We start from the raw sequence: 26,377 nt of genomic DNA, 5'->3' as shown, positions 1-26,377 counted from the left end.
AATAACAGGTTTGTGAAAAAAGATATATTTACACACCTGTTTTTAATGCTTGCAGTATCCATAACTATAGTGAATTTGATGTTTTAAACACAACCAAAATATTTCTTCTTTTGGACGAAACTCTCAAATATAAGAATTTAATCATGATTTTGTTTTTTAAATTCCAGGCACTAAGTCTTCTTTCTCAAGGTGAAATAAAGTTAACACCTTACACTTTAAACACCTAAAACTTCAAAATAACACTCCTTGGTTTCACCTTTCACACACATTTCAAATTTAAAACGTGTATATTGCTATTATCAATGTTAATTCTCGAGATAAGACAGGACGGTAATGAGATGTATTGAATATTTTAAATTTATGTCTTCTGCTGTGTAAGTACAATAATTATTTATTGATTTTTTGAAGTTTTAAATCGATGTTTTTTTTTTTTAGAAAATAAAGGTAATCTGTCCACAGTTACACATTTTAAGAGCTTAGGTTTCGATTACTTAAAAAGGTTTTCAAGTTAAGAAAATTGCCATTTTTATGCCCTGTTATTATAAACATTGACGTTTCAGTAGGTAGTGATCGGTTCGATTTCATTCAAAAAGTAGATATTTCACAGTGAGTTTTGGATTATTTAGTTCAGATTAGTAATCCTACTCAATTATGTTATTTATAGGTAAGGATTTGGGAGTTCCACCAAGTAAACAAGAAGACCCTGCTACTGAAGAACGTATAGCACAAATTTTAACTGAAGCTCAGAATGCAATGGTTAATTCTAACAGCACGGAAAAGAAAAGTCCACTATATAATAGAGGCATAAGCTATTCAGCGTACAATGGAAATAGTTCAAGACTGGAAGAAGAAAATAAAGGTGGTGAAGTGGTCGAGAACGAAGGAGGAAATACGATTGATAGGGCATTAAACATTAGTAATAATTGTAAAGATTCCTTCCAGACAAGCAACCTGCGACGATCTAGAAAATATGACAATGATGACATACCCCAGGAGATGGTAGCAAGGATCTATCGAGAAGAGCTTGCGAAACTAATGGGGCAGAGAGTGGAAGAAGGTTTTCGTTTACCCCAAGCTCTGTATGAACGTACCCATGAAGAAATCAGACATGCAATTAACATCTATCATCAAGAACTCTCCTGTCTTTCTCAAGTCCTTCCTTTAGGTACTACAAACCTTAACCATCTCAGTACAGCTGCAGCTTTAGCAAACAGAAATGCTTACACCTCATACACACACCCTATCAGCTTAGCAACTTCCCAACCTCAGCTGGAAGTGCCCATCGATGCCACAGTGCAGACCCAGAACCAAAAAAATGATAAAAGAAATAGCTGTGGTTCAGAGACCGAGAGTATATGTCGCCACGGAAGTGCGTTCTCTTTGGTACGACCAAAGACAGAGACTAGTCTTGTCAAACCAACAATTTCACATCAGTATAACACAAATCATACCTCCTTACCCCCAATGTCTGTGATGTCTCTTGCTGAAATGTCCCATTCTGGTGAAGACATTGGCACTTCAGCATCACCACTGCAGCAGATGCAGTCCATCACAAATTCGTTATTGTCACAGTCATCTTTGGCAAACCTTCCCAATACCCCTCAGAGGCCAACAAAAGCAGTTCTTACACCCATCACGCAACAACAGTTCGACCAATACAGCACCTTGAACACTGAAGAAATTGTAAAAAATGTAAGCCTTATTTTGGTGGTATTGCTACACCAAAAATAATTCGAATAGAAAGACATTACCATATTAAATAATTTTATCAAGTAGAAGAATATTTTTATTGCAACTGCAAGGTTATGCTACCATGGTTAGAAAAAAATATCTTTCATTAAAATAAATTAAAACCATCTAAATATTATTGTTTGGCTTTTGCTTTACTTGATAGAAAGCTATTACCAAATATACTTTGAAACGCAATATAAATTTCAAAATAACGTACTTTTATGAAATTAAAAACTATTTTGAATAAGCCGTGAACCTGACGATGACCTAAGAAGGTCGAAACGTTGTTCGCTCCTCAACATAGAATTTTCTCAGCTCATACCAGCCGTTTATATATATATATATATTTCTTTTGAATAAGATTTGTATTATGACTTGTAGTTCTGAGATTCCACAGTTTCGTTCGTGGCGATATTAGAGTGTTATTGAATAATTTTCTTTCATACCAAGACCTCAATTATAAATAACAGACATTTTGGATATTAGGAAAACACGTCTCTCTCTCACACACAAGAAAAAATAAATCACGAAAAGACACCAAATAATCTGACCACTGACTAGGGATGAATTGTTAGAAGTTGGTTTTGCTTCTAAAATTAACACTATTATTTTATAAAAAAGGGAAAATTTTATAAGCTTATTAAGAAAATATGTTTTTACAAGTAATTTTTAGTCTTTAAAACTTTAAATAAAATATTAACAATATTATAAAGTACCTCTGTCTCGAAATATGTTTTATTTTTATTTATTTTTAGGTAAAGGAACAGCTAAGCCAATATTCTATAAGCCAGCGATTGTTTGGTGAAAGTGTTCTGGGACTCTCTCAAGGTTCTGTCTCGGACCTTCTTGCAAGACCTAAGCCTTGGCATTTACTCACACAGAAAGGTCGAGAACCATTTATTCGTATGAAGATGTTTCTCGAGGATGAGAATGCAGTACATAAGCTCGTGGCTTCCCAATATAAAATTGCTCCAGAAAAGTTGATGCGAACTGGAGGATTTGGAGGACCCAGTAACTCACCTTGTAAGATGCTTGAGATTGTTTCCTATTTGTGTCATTTTTCCACGATTATTGTTTAATTATCTAGGTCACAGAAGCCTCTTGTTAAAATAACTTTTCCTTTTCACTCTTTAGCATGCAAGAAAATACACAATAAGTTTGCTTTTGCAAGTATTTTTTTATAGGCTAGGTGCTTTTATAAACTTTTAAACAATTGTAGTGTCATTCTTGAAACTATAGAAATACATTTTCTATAGTGTATGATCTTAATGTGGTAAGTTTTGAGACCTTGACTCAGTAATACAAATACCAGATATTTTATGCTAAAAAATTTCACTGTGTTAAACTGGTTGTAGGAAATGGGATGTTATTGGAATTATGGCCGAAAACGTTGTTAGCAGTAAAGGAATCTCATCTAATGGTTTATTGCATTCTAATCATTATATTTATTCTAGCTGTCTCGTGTTTTGGTGCATGTCGTGATGTGCTTTTACTCAGTTTGTTATACGGGATCATTGTTTTACCACTTACTTTCTTTAAGTTCTGATCAAAATCACTGATGTCAGAATATGACAAACATCTCCATGAGTCGGTTCTCTCCGTATACATATTGATAGTCTCATGATGATAAACTGTTATGAACGGATCCATATTGATGGTATCTTAATGATATTCCGTTATTAACATATCTATATTTATAGTTTTCTGATGGTATATCGTTATGAATGTATCTATACTGATAGTCTCCTGATGATATACCGTTAAACGTATTCGTACTGATAGTTTCTTGATGATATACTGTTATCAATGTATCTCTACTGATAGTCTCTTTGTGATATTCCATTAAGAATCCATCCGAACTGATAGTCTCCTGATGATATACCGCTATTAACGTATCCATACTGATAGTATCCTGATGGTATACCGTTATGAATCTATCCGTACTGATAGTCTCCTGATGATATACCATTAAAAACCTATCCGTACTAATAGTCTCCTGATGATATACCGCTATTAAGGTATCCATACTGATAGTCTCCTTTTGATATTCCGTTAAGAACCTATCAGTACTGATCGTCTCCTGATGATATACCGCTATTAAGGTATCCATACTGATAGTCTCCTTTTGATATTCCGTTAAGAACCTTTCCGTACTGATAGTCTCCTGATGATATACCGCTATTAAGGTATCCATACTGATAGTCTCCTTTTGATATTCCGTTAAGAACCTATCAGTACTGATAGTCTCCTGATGATATACCGCGATTAACGTATCCATACTGATAGTCTCCTTTTGATATTCCGTTAAGAACCTTTCCGTACTGATAGTCTCCTGATGATATACCATTAAAAACGTATCCGTACTGATAGTCTCCTGATGATATACCGCTATTAAAGTATCCATACTGATAGTCTCCTTTTGATATTCCGTTAAGAACCTTTCCGTACTGATAGTCTTCTGATGATATACTATTAAAGAACCTATCCGTACTGATAGTCTCCTGATGATATATCGCTATTAACGTATCCATACTTATAGTCTCTTGATCATTTACCGTTATTAACGTATCCATACTTATAGTCTCTTGATCATTTACCGTTATGAACCTATCCGTACTTATAGTCACCTGATGATATATCGCTATTAACGTATCCATACTTATAGTCTCCTGATCATATACCGTTATGAACCTATCCGTACTGATAGTCTCCTGATGATATACCGTTATGCATATTAGTAATGTTTAATCTCATGATTATCCAGGTGTTTTTTTCTTCTGTTTACATCCTCAATATTACAAGAATATGTTCTTGTTTTCCCCATCGTGAACTGAATGTTCGGTCTAAAACAATGAGTTAACGCTGTTTTGTTTGTTTGTTTTTTTTTATTTCGGGCAAAGCTACACGAGTGTATCTGCGCTATCCGTCCCTAATTTAGCAGTATAAGAGTAGAGGGAGGGAAGCTAGTCATCACCACCCACCGCCAACTCTTCGGCTACTCTTTTACCAACAAATAGTGGGATTGACCGTCACATTATAACGCCCCCACGGCTGAAAGGGCGAGCATGTTTGGTGCGACCGGAATTTGTGCGACCCTCGAATTACGAATCGAACGACTTAACCCATCTGGCCATGCCGGGCCCGTGAGGTACATAAAAATGTAAATTTTAAAATGAATTTGGTAGTTTGAGATGACAAATTGTAAAGAGATGTAAAGTAGAATTAATAATAACGTCCACGTTCGTTACTTTCTACTTGTAATAATATTACTTGTACGTTTTTACGCGGTAACATGCTAACAAAACATTGTCCTTAAAAATGAAATAATGACAGTAATAAATGTACAGAAGTAAGAGATGACATCGTAACAAAAAACAATAGGAACATGATGCAAAACATTTGCATTATTGAAACATTCACATGTTCCAGACGTTCATACGTTGTTTTAACAGAGTCGTTTTCATGGACATCATAATGCGTGAGAGAATAAATGAAGTATTGTGTGTGTGTGTTTTTTTTCTTATAGCAAACCCACATCGGGCTGTCTGCTGAGTCCACTGAGGTGAATCGAACTCCTGATTTTAGCGTTGTAAATTCGTAGATTTACCACTGTGCCAGCGGGGGACAATGAAGTAGTTGTATGTAATGGTTCAACTGTTGATGTGTATATTTGCACTTTTTATTTGTATACCGTTATGTGACACGAATTTCAAATTTTAAAGCAGATCTATACGCTGTATTGGAAAGATATATTTTTTAATTAAAGTGTTTTTATTTTATCAGCTTCCAGTGAAATGCCACACGGAACTGTGGAACCTGTAGCAGCACTTGAGAAAAACTGTACTCTTCTAAATACGAAACTTCCTCTATCCATGACTATGAAACGTTCTTCCCCCACCACTTCCGAAAGCTCACCAAGTATTTCAGTGCCAACTAACATCCAACCCAGTACTCTCTCCATAATCCACAATAAACAAGCAACCTGGAGGATGTCCCATCATAGCTCACCATCTATGCCCTATCAACAACCATCTGTATACGAAATGGCTGCTATGACAACAGATTTTGACACTCAGAGTATCACTTCCAAAATTAAAGATACACTCTTGGCTCATAACATAGGTCAAAAGGTAAGAAAATATTAATGGTTCATTTCAGAACAGTTAACAGGAAAAACACTTTGTGTTAATTGAGAACATTCTCTGTTGTGCACTAGAACTCATAGTTGCCCTTGAGTTATCAATTTTACCTTAACTTACAGTTTGCCCCAATGGCTTAGTGACAAAGCTGAAAGCAAAAGACACTAAAAATCAATTTTCAATACTCGCGGTGGTCATAGGACAGGTAGCCTGTCGTGTAGTTTTGTGTTTAATAACAAACAAAATTATTAGTTAGCAAATCGCATTTTTAATTGAATTAATTAACAACAGTTATTTTAACATGGAATCATTATTGCAACCAAATTGTACTCGGACACTTGCAAATCAGTGACCATCTTTTCTCAGAAAACATTGAGAAAGACATCTACGCTTTAGAGATGTCACAACTTCTTCTATCTCGCTATTTACTGTACTAAGTAACAATAAAGTTCAAGATATAAATTACTTGATGAGACTTGTTAGGCCTAATTTGTTTACCAAATTTTGTGCACAGTCACTCCAAGGCTGTTTATACTAGCCGTCCCTTTTAACGGAGATTTGAAGGGAGGCAGATAACTAACGCCACTAAACGCCTGCTTTACCAACGAATAATGGAATTGACTTTAGATTATAACGTCCTGAAGGATGAAAGAGCAAGCATGTTCGATGACGGGATTCTAGCCGTGACAGTATTTCACGCAAAATCAATTTCGCGTAAAACGTCTCGAGGGCCATCTGCGCTAGCCGTCCCTAAGTTAGCAGTGTAAGACTAGAGGGAAGGCAGCTAGTCACCACCACCCACCGCCAACTCTTGGGCTACTCTTTTACTAACAAATAGCGGGATTAACCGTGACATTATAACGCCCCCACGGTTGAAAGGGCGAGCATGTTTTGATGTAACAGGGATTTGAACCCGAGACCCTCGGATTACGAGACGAGCACCGCCTGGCCATGCCTGGCCGTTTGACGTAGTGACTATCTGTCAGTAAGTTTTTTTTGTTGTTGCTATTTGGGTTTATTCAGTTATACTACAATTGTTTAATGTTACTTCGATTCTACTGCACAACGTTAAGTCTTCATTTTATTGAGAAATTAACTATGCCAGTGCAAAATTTGTATAACAGAAAATAACGAAATTTCAAGTTTACATACGATTTTCTTTGTTTCAGATTTTTGGTGAGGTCGTCCTAGGCCTATCTCAGGGATCTGTTAGTGAATTATTATCAAAACCAAAACCATGGCACATGCTCAGTATTAAAGGAAGAGAACCTTTTATTCGTATGCAGTTGTGGTTAAATGACACAAAGAACTTGGAAAAGCTACAAGCTCTTAAAAATCAGAGGAGGGGAGGTGAGGTACTTTTTAATATTGAATAATCAAAACATTCCTTGCCCGATAATTAAATACCCTAATGATGCGCGTGGCCCCCTTTCCTGTGTAAACAAACCTATATCCTCTTTTTTACAAAGTAAGATTTAGATTTAAAGCAAAATAATTTACAAAGCAGCTTGCAAAGGGGGTCAGTAAATTAGAAGGGTGAAATTGATTTAAATATTTAACAAAATCCTTAAAACAAAACAAATCAAATGTAACTGTTTACAGATATTTTATTTACTGTTTTTATCAAATGATTACAAAACGAGTTTATTATATATAAAATCTGAAAAAATAATATGTGATCAATATGCCCAGATTTTTCAGGGGTACGGGGCCCCATTGAACCCTCATACCACCCTTATAATGTCTCTGCTAATAAAGAAACAACGAAGTAAGAAAATATTTTTTATAAGGGTAAATGTGGTTCAATGTCACGATACACTCACTTAACCTAATTGTCAATTACATAGAACTTAAGTGGTTGTACAAGCTACGAATCACAGAAGCGATTGATTTCCACAAGCTTCATATGACTACGTTTTGTTGTTTGTTTGTTTTTCGGATACTTTATTATCACTTCTGTATTCGTGTCACTGATTAATTATCATTGATACACTTTTGATAATTTTTATTATTGTTTTTTTTAAATTTACAGCAAATAAAAGAAGAAAGAATCAAACCTACGTTGATGGTAATTGGTCTCATTATGAAAACCACACGTATAACCGTGTTTTCCCTTCTCCGTCTCCATATTTTTCGACCAAAAAACAACGTATTTTATTTTCTGAAGAGCAAAAGGAAGCACTTCGTTTAGTGTTCTCCATGGATCCGTATCCAAGTACAGCAACAATCGAGTTTCTTAGCAACGAGCTCAATTTATCAGTGCGGACAATATCCAACTGGTTTCACAATCATCGCATGCGTCTCAAACAACAACCTCTATCCAAGAATTATGACGGCGAAACAAGTCCAGAGCACCTAGTGTCAGGGGTAAAAGAGGGCACAAAGTTCGATCCTGTTCAGTTTCGAATGATTTTAAACCACAGGCTTGCAGAGCTGACCCGAAACAAAAGAACTAATACAATTCATAAAGTGTACCAAAACACTTCTGGACAATCCACCGTCAATGATAGCTTAGGTACATTAGATTTGAGTGTATCTAGTCAACTCTTCCCTCGAAGAAGTAACACCGTTTATGATTATCAGTTCTCTTCAGAAACTGTAACTGCAGAAACTGATGATCAATCAAACAGCGAACTCAATGAAGACTCGAGCTACTCATACGATCGAGGCCTGTCAGAAAGTAGCGACAGAGAATCTTTGTCCTCGTACGATACACGCCAAGAGCAAGAAGATTTTAAAAGTTCAGTGAGCGCGCCATCTAGTAGCAGTAAAAGGAGAAAACCTGCCATGCCACAGTGGGTAGATCCCGGGATAGAAATGTCTCCTGATAGCGATCTGTGCAGTGAAAGTGAAAACAATGACGAAGAATATCTTAAACAAAAGGATGAAGAGATAATAAATGGTGTTTGTGTCCTTCAAGCCGGTCAGTTTGATCTCCGGGTATCCAAGGAACACACTGTATGCGTCGAACCTGCTCCAGCTCCAGATGTAAAATCTAAGAGCAAGCAAGAACCCACAAATAGAGATCTAACATTAGAAGTCACAAATAGAGAAAGCTTGAGAACGAGTGAAAAGAAGGAATTCCAAGGAAACATCAAAATTCATAGAAAACATAATATTGAAAGACTTGAGAGATGTCTACATGATCAGGGTCAAGACTGGGATGCTGAGGATGATGGAGACAAGAAGACTTTATAATAAAGAAACGTGACGCCAAAGGAAAAAAATGCTAGGGTGTAGTGAGAATTTAGGTAATTTATTTTTCACGTAGTGGGAAGGGTGAGACCATTCTATGAAAAAATATATAAAACTTGTAAATCATACTATTAATAATTGAAGGTCAAAGAGCAGCCTTCGAAGTGAAAGTTGGTTGAACTTTGTATCTGTATTTTGCGTTCAACATATTTGGCTTATTAGTGGCCTTGAAGGTACTATCCCTAAACTATGAGAAAGATATATAAAAAGAACAACAACAAAAGGTTTTGGGGTTAATTGAACAAAGAATAAACTTAGCATTAGAAGTGAAAACAACTCGATGTGATAATACCATTACAGCCTTCATGTTGCTGCCTCAGCCAAAGAAGGATTTAACCAGAGAAGATTGATAGAGTACAGCATCCACGAAGTGGTTCCTTCGACTCAACTGCTGTGTTTGGTGAAAGGTCATCACAAGTTTGTAATCTTCTTTGTGCCCACCTGATAATGTATTAAACTGTACATAACTTTAAAAAAAACATATTTAAATTTAAATGGTTACAAGTTGATGGCTCTTAGTAACTTTAATTATTTTATTACGCTTTTCAATTACGTGTAGATACACAAGTATGCAATCGCTTTCTTTTCTCTTTTTATCTAATATGGCTGTTCTCGTGCGAATACGTCATCACGTCATTAAAATCGTGGGAATTGTTCAATTTTTCTGAAAAATGCCTTTTCAGGTCAGACCTGAAGCCATTCAATGAATACCAATGACCAAATGTATCTCACCTTGGCCGAGTATACAAAGTGCTATCATTTCAGTGTAGTATTTGAACTCCAACGTGAAATATAAAATTCAAATTCGACGTTATTCTAGTATAAAACATCTTTCGCTAGTCCTGTTGTTGTATGTATTTTCCTAATACTGGCGATTATGGCTCAGTAAATTTAAAGTAATATTATATTTAACATAGCTTTGGAAATTTCCAGTTTTTATGGATCTTGTATATTGTCGTATCTTCTTACCAGTTACTGATCATTCGGGTTTTTCCTTTGCCAAACTTTGCACTTGTTCTAAAATTCTTTACCTACCAGAATCCTTATTTCTATAACGGAACGGTTTCTTCAAACTTTAAAATGGAAGTGCATACGTAACCTGGAGCTACAGTAAGTGTCTCGAGTGCTAGAAAGTTGTAGTATTTTGTCAAGAATAATCTAAAAACACTTGTCAAAAATTCACTTTGCCTTAACCATGTGTATTTCGGTCATATTCAACACAGATTGAGATGAACATTATTCTAGGAGCTCGTGACAGAGTTACGCGTGACATAAAGGTAGCCAAAATATAGTTCTGTTTTAGTCTTACTCAAAATAGGAAGCTTTGTTCTGTTTGTGAACTCAAAGCTATATTAAGCTTACTTGTGCTGTGTCCAGGGTTCTGTTTGTGAACTCAAAGCTGTGTTAAGCCTACTTGTGCTGTGTCCAGGGTTCTGTTTGTGAACTCAAAGCTATATTAAGCCTACTTGTGCTGTGTCAAGGGTTCTGTTTGTGAACTCAAAGCTATATTAAGCCTACTTGTGCTGTGTCCAGGGTTTTGTTTGTGAACTCAAAGCTATATTAAGCCTACTTGTGCTGTGTCCAGGTTAGAGGCAAAATAAGTTAATTTTGTTGTTCATGCAAACCTACTCTTCTTCTACCAGCGAATTGTGGAATTGATAGTAATATTACAACGCTCCCACGGCTGAAAGAGCGATCATGTTCGGTGTGAGAGGGATTCGAAACTCGTAGGTTGGGAGTCGAGCGCCCTAATCACCAGGCCAGGATATAGGAAGCAGAAGAGAATTTTAATTTGGAACTAAAGACAAACGAGCACTATATCTTTTTTCATTTTTTTTAAATCATCTAAAATTAATAAGAATAATTATAAGTAAAGAACAAGCATTTGGAAAAGGAAAGCTTATATATAAATAGGACTTCTTTGATGTTAAGTAAAGTGTTATACAATCTGTGCTGTGCCCACCACGAATATGGAGATCCTGCTTTTAAGAGCTATAATAAAAATAGGGGACCTAACAATTCATGATTAGGTAAAATTATAAATATTAATACCAAATGAAAACATACATTTGATAAATGTGTTTGTTCATCATCTTACTCTAGCCACGGTTAAATGTGAAATGACGTACATAAAATGCATCCATTGTCGGTTCTTGTCAATCCTTGGGAATATTCCATTTAGCAGACCTAATCCAAACTCAGATGTTGAACTAGTCAGTTAAGTGGTAAAAGACGAGTTCTTGAACCAACAACCTATCAACTCCTTACTTCTTTCAAAGCCCGGCATGGCCAGGTGGTTAAGGTACTCGTCTCGTACCCCGAGGGTCGCGGATTCGAATCCCTATCACACTAAACATGCTCGCCCTTTCAGCCGTGGGGGCATTATAATGTGACGGTCAATTCCACTATTCGTTGGTAAAAGAGTAGCTCAAGAGTTGGCGGTAAGCCGTGATGACTAGCTGGCTTCCCTCTAGCCCTACGCTGCTAAATTAGGGACGGCTAGCGCAGATAGCCCTCGTGTAGCTTTGCGCGAAATAAAAAAAAGACGTCTTTCTCTATCTGCAGCCATTTGGGGGAAAGCAGACACCACCAATCTTTAGATATAAATAAAAACCTTGTAGTAACAGAAGTAAACTACCATCTATTTCTAAAATTTTAAGAATCCCAGCCACTACCCCTTTTAATAATTATTATAAAATAATTTTCAGTCGTGTTAAATTGAATTAAAAACCTTTACCTCACAAGTTCTGTAATAATTATTTAAAATTACGCCCTCCTTCCTTTCTGTCAAAGAAAAATTAAAGGTTAAAGGATAAGATAAGCTCAGCTATTCGAAGGTGATGGGCCTACTGATCAACAATTATAGTTAATTATTTATAAACTTGGAAAGCCCTTAAGTAAGTGGTGGCGTATTTATGTTTTCTAGAATATAATTACAGTAATCAAATTTTTATTTTTAATATATTATAAAAGTGTAATGTTTATTTGCCGATCTTTGTAAATATCATTCTTAATCTATTGGTTAGTAACTGAACATTTTCCATAAAGCAATTAATACTATTGAAAACTGTCAAATATATTTTAACTGAAAAATAGCAATTCCTTTTAATAATATAAACGAAACTACAATGTTTGGAGTGGGCAAACCAAGAATGGCAAAATAAAAGTCCATTTTTTTCCAAAATAGTTAACTATATCCAGCTTTCCACAAAACAATATCTAATTCTGAATATATTTATATATAAAATAGATATTTTCTTACTGTTAAAATAAAATTTAAAAAATTCAAGAACTGTTTATTATTATCCTTAATGATAAAGGCTGGCATGGTCAGGTGGTTAGGGGGCGCTCGACTCGTAATCTGAGGGTTGCGAGTTCGAAGCCCTGTCACACCAGACATGCTCGCCCTTTCAGCTGTGTGGGCATTATAATGTTCGGTCAAGCCCACTATTTGTTGCTAAAATAGTAGCCCAAGAGTTGGCGGTGGGTGGTGATGACTAGCTGCCTTCCCTCTGGTCTTACGCTACTAAATTAGGGACAGCTAGCGCAGATAGCCCTCCCCTCGTGTAGGTTCGCAGGAAATTAAAAAAGAATCAAACCTAATGTAATTTTAATGTTGTATGTAAATATATATATATATATTCACAAATTTTAAAGCGTCATTAAACAAAAATACAGTTCTCGTTAATTTGAAGAAATCTATTAAAAATGAAACATAAATATAAATTCTATTTGTTTTAATTTCTCATTTTCGTGTGCAAATCCAAAATCGCATAAAAAGCCTGTTACTAAATCCGTATATACTGCACTTAATATATTACATTCCAGACTGCCTTATTTAAAATAACTTTATAATAATCATTAAAAGGATAAGGTTGTGTGTTTTAAAATCATAGAAATAGAGGATGATTTAATTCTTGTACAAGGGCTCCGCAGTGGCACAGCATTATATCTAGGTCTTCCAATTCGTGTTTCGATACCTATGGTGGGCAGAGCACAGATAGCCCATTGTGTAGCTTTGTACTTAATTACAAACAAACGTTTCTTTATGTCTAAATATTAGGGAGACTGTTTTCCTACAACTGATTGCAGACAGTGAAAGGTTTTACAACGCTAGAAATCAGGTTTCGATACCAAAAGACAGTAGGAGTTGAGACATTTTGGTTAATTCCTAGCCATTAATTGGTTCTTCGTGCTCTAAGTAGTTCTACAACTATAATCAGTGACGACGATAAAACTCACTTGTAGAGAAATATATATGTAAAAACGGCTGGTTTGGGTTGAGAAAATATTTATGTAGAGCAGCAAACAACGTTTCGACCTTCTTCGGTCATCGTCAGGTTCACAAAGAAAGAAAGAGGTGACTTTACCTCTTTACCAGCCGTGTTTACACATATAGTTCTACATCTGTGTTTTGATCATGTCTAATAGTTGGAATAGGGGAAATAAATTCAATAAATTAACCTGAAAATATATTTAACAGATTGAATAGGAACTTTGGGTGTTTTTGTTTTCCCTGAAACTGACGGTATTTCAAGTGCCAATGATAATATCAACATGTGTTGACGCTGCAATTGTTTTACAAATGTTTATTTAATCAACTATCGTAATAATAATTTAATACATTGAATATTTAACCATAAGCATTCTTGAGCATTAAATGTCGCGGGTTCGCATCCCCTTCGCACTAAACATGCTCGCCTTTTCAGCCTAAGGGGAGTTATAATGTTGCGATCAATCCCACTATTCGTTGGAAAAAGAGTAATCCAAGAGTTGGCAGTGGGTGGTGATGACTAGCTGCCTTCCCTCTAGTCTTACACTGCAAAATTAGGGACGGCTAGCGCATATAGTCCTCGAGTAGCTTTGCGCGAAATTCAACAAACAAACAAAGCATTAAATGCATACCTACGTGTGTAACATTGTTGTAAAATATTATTATTATAGAAACGAGTGCAAGGTCCTCACGAAGATGGTAATAACAAAACCAGTCATTACGGTATAATTAAACTGTTGATTTCAGGTTTCGGCGAATCTTTAAAAGTTATTACATTGTTTATATCGTCAACAAATAATTTAATTTTCGTAGTCTAAACCGGTTGAAAGCGTTTTTTATAGTTAAATTAAAGACTGAAAAGAATAAAACAATCCAGAAATAATATATATATATTCCAATAAATTGTACAAGATCTTTCTATAGTGTCTACTGTTATCCCCAAACAGATGATGTTTGGTTTACAGTAATAAAAACGGTTATAAACCGATTTATTTTGTTTACAAGGTTATTGAATAGCTGTTGTTTCTCTCTCTCAGAACGTTCGTGATTATAAATTATCTATATTTGTTTGTTTTCTTGTCCCGATTAGTAGCTTATATAATCACGTAAACGTGGTTACTGGTTTGTTAACATTTTCACATGTTTTTGTTTTAGTGCAGAGCTGCACAGTTGTGCTCTATTCGCCGTGGGGATCGAGTGCCGAATTCTAGAGCTATAAGTTCTCATCCTACCCCAGTGAATCATCTGGCAGAGAACAAACAAATGATAACGAGTCTTAAGTCTGAAAACTGTAGTCTCTCTCTTATTGTTATGAAGAAGCTTGGACATATAAACGTAGTTTTTGCTTATGAATGATTAACGTTCTGATTGTGTGTTGTTGGGTTTCTTTATTTTTTATCGTCTCCCATATATAAACTGGTTTTGTTGTTCGTCCTTTTGCATGACTCGGTCCAAAGCTTAACCGGTTTAAGTGAATAACTGGAAGACATCATGGTGATCAAATCATGAAATATCCAAATCTTATCTCATGATGAATGATCTATATATGAACTGTACAAAGATTTTTCTCTAAAGAAGTGTTTTTCCATGGTAAACAGAAGATACTTGCTGGGAGTTGTGTGGTTTGTTTGTCTTTTTCCATGCTGAACAAAGCGATTATTTAAACCTCCGTTGAAAATACACAACTTATGGTTTATTTCTTGAACAGGTTTCTTACAGTTTGTTTACTTATTAGGAATTGTATTTATACGCTACCAAAAGTATTGAAAAATTTAAAATAATACTCGATAGTTCCGTATGTATTTTTAAGACTAACAACGCAATATCGTATTTGTGGAGTTTTACATTCTTCGGTACCTGGCGTAATGATACAGCTAATACTATTTATTCAAGTTGTAAACTTTTATATTTCGGGCAAACTTCCAGTATATTTAAAATAACAGATTTACAATATTTAAAAGTTTTGATTTTTTGGCCATTTATCACATTTGTTAACAGTTTCAAGAAAATGTGACAAAGGCTAAAGATATATCGAAAGCTTTTTTTATTATTTCTTGGACACATTACTACGTACGTAGGACTCAATCACTAATATAGTCTTCGCAACAAAGCATGAGCAATATTAATCTTCGTATATTTTATGTACGATTGACAATGTGGTATAAAAAAAGGAAAATTGTCCAGGATGACAAGTGTTCATGGTAACTGGATGACCATGATAAGTGTTCATGGTAACTGGATGATCAAGAGGAACGTTCATGGTAACTAGATGACCACGAGGAAAGTTCATGGTAAATAGATGACCATGACAAGTGTTCATGGTAATTGGAATACCATGAGAAGTGTTAATGGTAACTGGGTGACCATGAGAAGTGTTCACGGTAATTAGATGACCACGAGAAGTGTTTATAGAAACTGAATGACCACAATAAACTTCATCTGTATACGTTATGTTGTATAATGATTTTAACTATTGATTATCGACGAAGCATGATTTGATTTTAAGTAGTCTAAAAAGTTCGTTTTGTTTTCTTGTTGATTTAAAAGTATACTTGCCTTCCACAACGTGTTTCAGAAAATACTGTGTCACACAGTTAGTGATGTAATGTATCGGTGCAATCAGGCTCGTTCGTCGTAGCATTCTTTAGCGTTGGATTATGTATCGCTGTTGATCGATTTCTTTACATGTGATAGGTGAATTATGTATCCTTGTTGATCGATTTCTTCACGTGTGATAACATAATAATTTTGTCAACTGACACTTGTTTTATAACAGTTGTTGCCTTTTTAAGGTTTAAAAACCACGTGCAAATTATGGATGTGCACGGATTTCACAGACTTCAGTATCTTTCTCTTAAGCTTTAGTGTTTGTAGTTTAAATAGCAAAAAAAAAAAAAAAACAACAACAAAAAATATCCCTTTTCCAGTCTCTTTATTTGTGTGTCTTAAAAGCTTGCTCAGAAATTGGACGGCTGTGCGTTTGATATTCAGAATCCTATTTTTATTCCATTTTCAGATAATAAAGTTGAACATTCTTCACAAACAAGATATTGTTTGTCAGTCATTTATGCAAAGCCCACGCATCAACCCGTTTTAAATTAAGGACGTATTTCCAACACACTTCAAATACTGACTTTTTACTCGTGTTGTTTTCAACGTGTAAAAACTAACTACATCAAGAGCTAATGATTTATCTCTTTGCATTATGTTGCTCAATGAAACTCGTATAATATTTCCGCCATATGGTCTGTATCATCAGTATGGCAGCGATGTTGTGTTTCAGGTTTAGCAAGTATCATAAATATGGAGTTTAAATAAGATATTTTTGAGAACCAAGCTAGACTAATAACCCCGGAAATTAGGTTTACGAAAAGCAAATGTTGGTTAACAAACTGAAATAACTCGTTTATCAAGATATGAGAAAAATGAAATTTAATGTTATCGTTCTGGATACCAGGTTTGAATTTCACGATCTTGATACACTGAAGGAATAAACAAAATCTAACATCTATACCAAATCTCATGTTTCGATTATAAGATTAGTTATAAGATTATAACTTTTAATATTTCAGTTTTAAGAAATCAAAATCTGAAACTTCAAGTGGAAGAGTCGCATAGGTGGTTTAAACTAAGAAAATAAATAAAAAAGTCTTAGACATGCTCACCAAAAGGTGTCCTGGATCATGGTTTGAACTAAAACTCTCATGGCTATGCTCGTCGAAAGAGGTCTTGGATCATCGTGTACACTAAAGCTTTAATGGGTATGTTCATCAAAAGGTATCGTGGGTCATGGTTTACACCAAAATTGTCATGGGGATGTTCATCAAAGGGTATCCTGGGTCATAGTTTGAACTAAAACTCTCATGGCTATGCTCGTCGAAAGAGGTCTTGGATCATGGTGTACACTAAAGCTTTAATGGGTATGTTAATCAAAGGGTATCCTGGGTCATGGTTTGAACTAAAACTTTCATTGGCATGCTTATGAAAAAAGGTACCTTGGATTATGGTTTACACTAAAACTCTCAAAAACTCTATACTCATCAAAAGGGGTCCTGAATCATGGTGTACACTAAAGCATTACTGGACATGTTCATCAGTGTCTTGGTTGAAATAAAACAACCAAAATTAAAATCACTTTGACAAGTGTTGTGGCGGCGCAGCATGTTTGAAACATAAATTCGTAAAGTAAAAAGAATGTGTGTGTGTTTTCTTATAGCAAAGCCACCTCAGGCTATCTGCTGAGCCCACCGAGGGGAATCGAATCCCTGAATTTAGCGTTGTAAATCCGGAGTCATACCGCTGTACTAGCGGGGGACAGTTTTTTTTAACCTGTGTGTGTGTGTTTGTTTTTCGTATAGCAAAGCCACAAAGGGTTATCTGCTCAGCCCACCGACGGGAATCGAACCCCTTATTTTAGAGTTGTAAATCCGCTGTACTAGCGGGGGGCTAGTAAAAAGAAGGTTATTTGGAAAAGCTGATCTCTAGAGTCGACTCATCTCACCCTTGATATGGAGATTTGCATTTTAGTAATTAACAATTTAGATAAAAATGAAGAAAAAACAACTTTTAAACTCCAGATAAATATAAAATATTTTTTATGTAAGCCAACGTTTCGCCTTTGCGGCTTCTTCAGGGTTAATATTCAGAGTTATGTAAGTTTTAAATCTGAACGGCAATTTATTCGCACTTGGGCTAAGCGAACACATCGAAGACCCAATAGAAACCACTCCCTCGGTGGTTTTACTGTCCAGATCTGAGAACTGATTTAACTGTTGAAAGTCCGGAGCGTGGCACTGTAGCGCTAACCATCCGGCCATGCCGGGCCCAAAAAAAAAATTGTCTTGAATAATTAACGATCTGTAGTAATAAGAAATAACACAAATAATTCTAAAATAATCCTATCTTGTGTAAAATAAACAAACAGAAAATGAAACACAGATACAGTTGTTCACAATTAAACATTTTATTGAATAAATTACATTATATGACGTGTTGGTATATAATTCAAAGATATATATTTATGCCACATCATTCAGCAGTCTTTGTAGGTGCTAAGAACGATGAATGTTATGTAACGTGTTATGTCTAGAAAGATATGTCTTCACACTCCATCATTGTTGGACTCTGGCGGATGCTAAGAACGGTGGGAGTGGCGTGAAGTCTAATAAATGTAAAAATATATTTTTACACTCCAGCAGTTAGGTGCTAAGAACAGTGAATATTGAATTACATTTAATGTATGATTTACAGTACTTTGAAAATATAGAAATATTAACGAGAGGTAAATATGTTTTACTACAGAAACGATTCATTTTAGTTTCTCTAGATCTTATTGGTAATTTAACATTTCATTCTTTATATAGAAAACCAATATTAGAAGAGGAAAAATTCGTAAAGATAATATTATTTTAAGAATGATGTTGGAAAACGTAGATTATAGTAAAAATAATACATTGAAACATACAGACTGTTATATTAAAACACACTGAAAATACCATCTAGTACATTAAAACACATTGAAACATACAGACTGTTATATTAAAACACACTGAAAATACCATCTAGTACATTAAACACATTGAAACATACAGACTGTTACATTAAAACACACTGAAAATACCATCTAGTACATTAAAACACATTGACACATACAGACTGTTACATTAAAACACACTGAAAATACCATCTAGTACATTAAAACACATTGACACATACAAACTGTTACATTAAAACACACTGAAAATACCATCTAGTACATTAAAACACATTGACACATACAGACTGTTACATTAAAACACATTGAAACATACCATCTGTTACATTAAAACATTGAAACACACCATCTGGTACATTAAAACATACAGACTGATACATTAAAACACATTGAAATGTATCACCTGTTATATCAAAACACATTGAAATGTATCACCTGTTATATCAAAACACATTGAAATGTATCACCTGATATATCAAAACACATTGAAATGTATCACCTGTTATATCAAAACACATTGAAACATATAGACTGTTACATTAAAACACATTGAAACATATAGACTGTTACATTAAAACACATTGAAAAATACCATCTGTCACATTAAAACACACTAAAATCTACCATTTGGTACATCAAAAATTTTTTTACTACAAAAATGGTTAATTATAAAAAAGAACGAATATTTCTTTGTATACTTTATAGAAGAAAATCAAAAAGTTTTTATATCTTATAACAACTACCCAGATATGCTAATATTTCATATCATGTAAAGAAATGTAGAATTTCATTTAAAACAGTGCAGCTACGAATATATTTTTTGAATACAGTGGGTCAATCAGAATTCATAGTTGAAGAGTACAGTTACAAGTATAATTTCTTAGTATAGTGGATAAATTACATTTAACCAGTGGAGTTAGATATATAATTACAAATATGAATTCTTAATTTAATGGATCAATTATAGTTTAACGGTGAAATTGTAAGTGTAATTTCTCAACTCAGTGGAACATTCATAGTTGAACAGTGGAGTTACAAGTATATTTTCATAATTCATTGGATCAATGAAGCTACAAGTATCATTTCTCAATATAGTGGCTCAATCACAGCTGAACAACAAAATTAACCCAGCGTTATCAAGCGTTAAACTTTATCGGAAAAAAAAGGGAACAGTAAATATAACGTTTTCCGTGTGCATTATTTATTTTTTTCGATAAACCATGTATTACATACCATTCAAAATTGTAATTGCATCTAACACTGTGCGTAACTCGTGTTAACCAATGCACCTCTTTAAACATAACATAACCCTGCGCAACTAATTAACTAACCAATATGAAGCTATCACAAATCATATAACCTTATGCAACTCATAAGTTAATTAGTACGAACATTAAGAAACGTAATTATTTACAGATTTCACACAAACAATGGTTGAATATATCTCCTACAATTGTTTTCCTAATTAAAGAGAATAATCGTGCTCTACTTTAAAGATTAGAATATACACCTTGAAAACAATCCAAGATAACAAACTGATCAGATATATTTAATGTTAGAGAGAGAAAACTAAATCGTATAATAGGTTATTTGTGTGACATTACGAAGAACTATTATATTAATAATTTAAGAACCTTTATCACAGATGTTTAATAACAAAAAATATAATACTATCTCTGCAGTATATTTCTACTGACGAGGTCTTTCGCATAATATCAGATCTCATCAGGTTGGTTGGGATTACAATTCAAAAAGCCTTGATCGGAACTTGTTATCAGTGACTTACAATATACAAACTATTATTGATGACGCTTTGTGGGGACGAAGCGTGGGTTATACACCTGTTGTCACATCACAACAAGACTGCTACGCTTGGTTATAAGGAGTTACATGCTATTATCAAATATGCTTAGATTTCATTAAGTCAATACTTGGGTATCATTGCTGTTTCAATAATAAATTGATAGTTATTAAATATGTATATCAAAGTAAGGGTTAATAAAATGAAAATCTTGAAATCATATTCTCAGAAACGGCAAATTCCAGAACTCATCAAAATCGAAAACAGAAAACTTAATCTATTGGAATTCTTCCGTTAGGTTTTCTCTTTATAAAACAAAGATAAAGTAATTTAACCTCACTACTATCAACATGATTAGAGGCGCTTATTGTCAGAACTGAACCAGAATTTCTGCGAGTTCTATCTAAATGACTTTCTTTCTCGTGGTCCGGCATGACCAGATGGGATAAGGCTCGTAATCTGAGGATCGCGGGTTCGAATCCCCGTCGCATCAAACATACTCGACCTTTAAGCCGTGGGGACGTTATAATGTTACGGTCAATCCAACTATTTGTTGGTAAAAGCGTAGCCCAAGAGTTACGGTGGGTGGTGATGACTAGCTGGCTTCCCTCTAGTCTTACATTGCTAAATTAGGAACGGCTAGCACAGATAGCCCTCGAGTAGCTTTGTGCGAAATTCAAAAAACAAACAAACAATTCTTTCTCGCTTATTTAAACGTTATACCAACGTTTACAAATAAGTCGTCACATTCTTAAGCCTAAAAAACACGATGGTATATTCGACCTTTACTGAGAAAAGGGTGTTTTGGGAGTATGATCTAATTCTGTTAGGGTTGTTATTAACATCTTGTTCACATAAAAAAAAAAACAGGGTTTGGGGGACACGATCTAATTCGGTTAAGGTTGTTATTAACACTTTTTATTGCATTTTGAATAAATGTATCAAGCTAGGTAGTATATGCAGTATGGTGGGCACGTGTTTTTAGTTTCGCCGTTATCTACTTGGAAATACTCCGTGATAATTAAGATAAAGTGAAAAATAGGCCACGAACTAATTTTGTTTAAACTACGAATTTCCATAGAAAGTTGTACTTATCATAATGAATCTGATGAATTATTCTGTCACAAGCTTCATTCTGCTATATCTCGAGCGCTCGTTTTTTATATCATACTGTAAAACTACCTGGCGTTAACGCACGTAAGCTACAGAAGTGACATCTTCGAGAACAAGAGTATTAGAATCACTGAAAATTGATTCATTGTTACATATGGTTGGTACCTTAAATTAACAGTTTAACGAACACAAAATTCTTATATAAAAAACTTAATGTAAACAAATATAATAGCCTGAAATTAAAATGTATCAAATATAACAGTAAACACGTTTTCAACTCTAAGTAAGAAAATTATGATCACAAACCATCAATTAAAAGGTTGGGTAAATAAAAAATATAATAAGTTTTAAATGCGAATTTCTAAAATGTATTCTTGTTATTAAACAAGTGATATTTACAAAGCTACACAAGAGTTCGATGCTTAAACCAGTCTCTAATCTGTAAAATAGAAGAATGATAGATGATCAACCCACTGCCAACTCTTGTGAGATTTGACCGTCACTCTTATTTCCCCCTTCAGTAGCACAACAGTATCTCTACGAACTTACAACGCTAGAAACCGCGTTTTGATACCCGTGGTAGGAAACGTACAGATAGCCCATCATGTAATTTTGTACTTAACTTCACACAATAACAACATCTCTTATACCACATCTACGCCCTCCAAGTCGCGAACATCGAATTCTCGGAAACACATTCCGAACACGTTAGCTACTGAGTCATTACCAAATTATTCAACAACTTGGCCTTCTTATGGGAGAAAATTTTAGTTATTTCATAAACCTATCACAAAGTTTAGCAAATAAGCTAGAAGATAATTTTTATGCTTATCGTGATAGGCTTAGTTAGAGAGAATTGTTAACAATCGGTAATAGGATGCCAATTACTCACCTTTAAGTGTACGCAGCTTGGGATTCTTGAATTTAAATAGTACAGAATTTAGGTACAAATGTCATGTTTTTCAGATAAGTTTTAAACTTAAAATACGCCCTCTAGTTTGTTAGAGTGCATGGTTTCAGGTTTGGCATTTAAAAACAGATGAATTAAAAAAAAATTATTACACGTGGTTTATATTTGAACTGAAATACATCTTTGTCCCGATGACTGTAGTATATGGGCGCTGAACCGTATAACTCTAAAAGTTTTGGAGGCTTAGTTAGAGGTCTGTGGAAGTTACAAACATTTAACGCAGTTTTTAACATTATACCATGAGGTATCGTGCTTCTATTTCTTGTTTATTTCAGTAAATGACGAAATAAGTTACTGTTTTATGTTTTTCCTTGTTAGAATTTACCAAATTGTTGGTAAAGTGTTTTTATTTACTTTAAAACCAGATGTTTAGCATTCAGATTTATCGCTGAGCCAATAGGAATCGCTTTCGAAAAGTAAATCTTTCTTCATCAGAAAAAAACAACAACAAAAAACTGAAAGAATTTATTTAAAAGAAGCTGCGTTCATCCTGTATTGGAACCTCAACAGTACACAGCTACATCAGCAAAGCTGGTTGTTAAAGCTAACAACAACATACCTAAACTGTTTCAACTAGTTAGTAGCAAAGCCTCAGTTGTCTCAACCAATCAGTGGCAATGATTAAATTATTTCAACCAATTAATAGCGATGTCTATGTTGTTTTAACCAATTAGTAACGATGTCCAACTTATTTGAAATACGTGGTAGCGAGTAAATAAAAATGTTTTTTATATTCTCTTAATTAACGTGAAAATTTAAGAACAAACATTTGATATGGTATTTCTGACATGAGAATATTTAATATTGTTTAACTTTAAACTCCTGTATCTAATAACAAATATTGTAACGTGATAAATGTCTGAGAATTTTGTAATTTTTATTTTCTCGACTTTCATTGTTTTAACTGTTGGAAGTGACATCTGTCTGTACCATTAAAAACGAGAATACTATGTTTTTAATAAGAAAGTAGGAACAAAGGCCTGAAGGTATTGACTTATGCTTATTAAAAACACAAAAATAAAATAAACGATTATTTACAATTTCTACCTATAAATAACTGGAGTTATGGAAAAACAGGAGTATTACAGCAACAATTTCTTAACTCAAGACCAATTAATTTAATACAAAGTTAGAACCAATTGTATACGTTAGGCCACATTCACAGATACAACAGTGAAATTATGAATGGGTTGTTAATCTAAATATTTGGATTCAACTGCGATACGTAGTACTTTGAGCAAGCTTTTACACATTTACGTTAATTCTATTAATCTAAAATATTCGCATTTACTCGCTATTAATTGGTAGAAATAATTTAGGCATGCTCTTATTAAAGTCGCGGACGAATGACTAATATGCAGGGCCTGACATTACGTTCGACTCGTAATCCGAGGGTCGCGGGTTCGAATCCCGGTCGCACCAAACATGCTCGCCCTTTCAGCAGTCGGGGCGTTGTAACGTTACGGTCAATCCCACTATTCGTTGGTAAAAGAGTTGCCCAAGAGTTGGCGGTGGGTGATGATGATTAGCTGCCTTCCCTCTAGTCTTACACTACTAAATTAGGGACGACTAGCGCAGATACCCCTCGTGTAGCTTTGCACGAAATTAAAAAACAAACAAACAATATGCCCAGGTAATGAATCATAGTATTCGTATTTCGCGCCCTGTTGCCACATAAACCCTCTTCGCGATTTAGGGCTATGTTGGAAGAGCGATGGTCCAGGTGGGTTAAGGCGTTCGACTCGTAATCCGAGGGTTGCAGGTTCGAATCCCGGTCGCACTAAACATGCTCGCCCTTTCAGCCGTGGGGGTGTTATAATGTGACCGTTAATCCCACTATTTGTTGGTAAAAGAGTAGCATAAGAGAAGGCGGCGGGTGGTGATGACGAGTTGTCTTTCCTCTAGTCTTACACTGCTAAATTAGTGATTACGAGTCGAGCGCCCCCTAACCACCTGACCATGCTAGATGGGATATATACCGTGTTTCTCCGATAATAAGACCTCGTGTGATTTTTGGAGATAGTTTTAATACAAGCCCTACCCTTAAAATAAGCCCTAGTTAAGAGTGGCAGGAAGAGAAAAGAAATAAAAAAAATGATTTATTAATTAGTTTAATAGTTAGTTAATTAGTTTGTTTAAGTATTGATCAAATTGAGTTTCTGAATGTTTTTCGTAATTTCTATTTATTCAGAGGTCTTATAATTTTTACTTTGTAACTTCATTTTTTTAATATATCAAAATAAGACATCCCCCGAAAATAAGCCCTAGTGTCTTATTTTGGAGTGAAAATTAATATAAGCCCTGTCTTATTTTCGGAGAAACACGGTAGGAGAAGCATTCGTTTGCTTCCATGATTTCTACCTACACGTGCCCCTCGGTAGATCAGTGATGACCTACACAAGTCCCTCTATGGGTCAGTGATGACCTACAAAACGGCCGTCTTTTTTAACGCCTGTTCTGATATTATATTGCTCTAAATCTGTTCTATGATGTATGATGCTTCTAAGCCAATTCAAATTCAATTATAACCATAAAGACGTTCAGTGTATATATCTACAAGATGTAGAGCGTAGTTCTTTCAATTCGTTTCTAACCTTACTTACATGTGGTCATCTGTAATTTTTGCCTGATAGACTAGTTTTTTTAGTGCAAAGCCACGTTGGACTATGTATACCGTCGGGAATCTAGCCCCAGATTTCAGGGTTCTGTTGACTTATCACTGTTCCACCGTGAGACTTGGCAGACTACGGTGAAGATAGTTTGTTAACAGCAGAGAGTCGTGTCCAGTTGAATGCTGATATTTGACGGTCACTCTTGAAGCGACCACACGGCCTCAGATGTTATGTAAATCAGTAGTTACAGTATACAAACGGCGTAAAAAGTAAAGTTGAAAACAAACAAACGTTGGACTGAAGAGAGAAACAAACAAACGTTGGACTGAAGAGAGAAACAAACAAACGTTGGACTGAAGAGAGAAACAAATAAACGTTGGACTGAAGAGAGAAACAAACAAACGTTGGACTGAAGAGAGAAACAAACAAACGTTGGACTGAAGAGAGAAACAAACAAACGTTGGACTGAAGAGAGAAACAAATAAACGTTGGACTGAAGAGAGAAACAAACAAACGTTGGACTGAAGAGAGAAACAAACAAACGTTGGACTGAAGAGAGAAACAAATAAACGTTGGACTGAAGAGAGAAACAAACAAACGTTGGACTGAAGAGAGAAACAAACAAACGTTAGACGAAATAAAGAAAGAAAGAAATGTTGGACTGAAGAGAAAAACGAACAAATATTGGATTGAAGAGAGAAACAAACAAACGTTGGACTGTAGAGGGCTATTGAAGTCTCAAAACAGTTTTAGTATCCATATCGCCTTCCGGTGAGACAGCAGTAAGTGTTCAGATTTACAACGCTAAAATTGGCTGTTCGGTTCCTGTCTGTGAACACAGCAGGTAGCCCGACGTGGCTTAAAAACACACTAGTCTCCATTTTAATTTTGCATTTTTTCGCATTGCGGATTTAAACTGTATTTTATATTACACATTATTCGTGTATTTAATTACTACTTGTCTATTTCATGTTTTACCCTAAGCTCTG

The 26,377-nt window shown here is 34.9% G+C and overlaps 1 protein-coding gene across 14 annotated transcripts in view; it reads left to right on the top strand.

Moving 5' to 3' along the window:
* Nucleotides 1-16,444, top strand: part of LOC143256093 (homeobox protein cut-like) — a 159,806-nt gene extending 143,362 nt beyond the window's left edge. For 12 of the 14 annotated variants that reach the window (XM_076512821.1, XM_076512831.1, XM_076512826.1 and 9 more), the window contains 5 exons: nucleotides 665-1,692; nucleotides 2,487-2,754; nucleotides 5,515-5,861; nucleotides 7,040-7,220; nucleotides 7,903-16,444. In XM_076512821.1, coding sequence (XP_076368936.1) covers nucleotides 665-1,692; nucleotides 2,487-2,754; nucleotides 5,515-5,861; nucleotides 7,040-7,220; nucleotides 7,903-9,068 — 2,990 coding nt within the window. In that variant the 3' untranslated portion in view covers nucleotides 9,069-16,444. The remainder of the gene's footprint in view (nucleotides 1-664; nucleotides 1,693-2,486; nucleotides 2,755-5,514; nucleotides 5,862-7,039; nucleotides 7,221-7,902) is intronic. The other 2 variants (XR_013030996.1, XM_076512833.1) reach the window with 2 other exon arrangements.
* The last annotated feature ends 9,933 nt before the right edge of the window (nucleotides 16,445-26,377 follow it).

The sequence above is a fragment of the Tachypleus tridentatus genome, chromosome 7 (genome assembly GCF_004210375.1).
Source record: "Tachypleus tridentatus isolate NWPU-2018 chromosome 7, ASM421037v1, whole genome shotgun sequence".
Taxonomy (NCBI): domain Eukaryota; kingdom Metazoa; phylum Arthropoda; class Merostomata; order Xiphosura; family Limulidae; genus Tachypleus; species Tachypleus tridentatus.
Note: the sequence above shows the minus strand (reverse complement) of the source record. Positions and strands in the feature narration are given on the sequence as shown.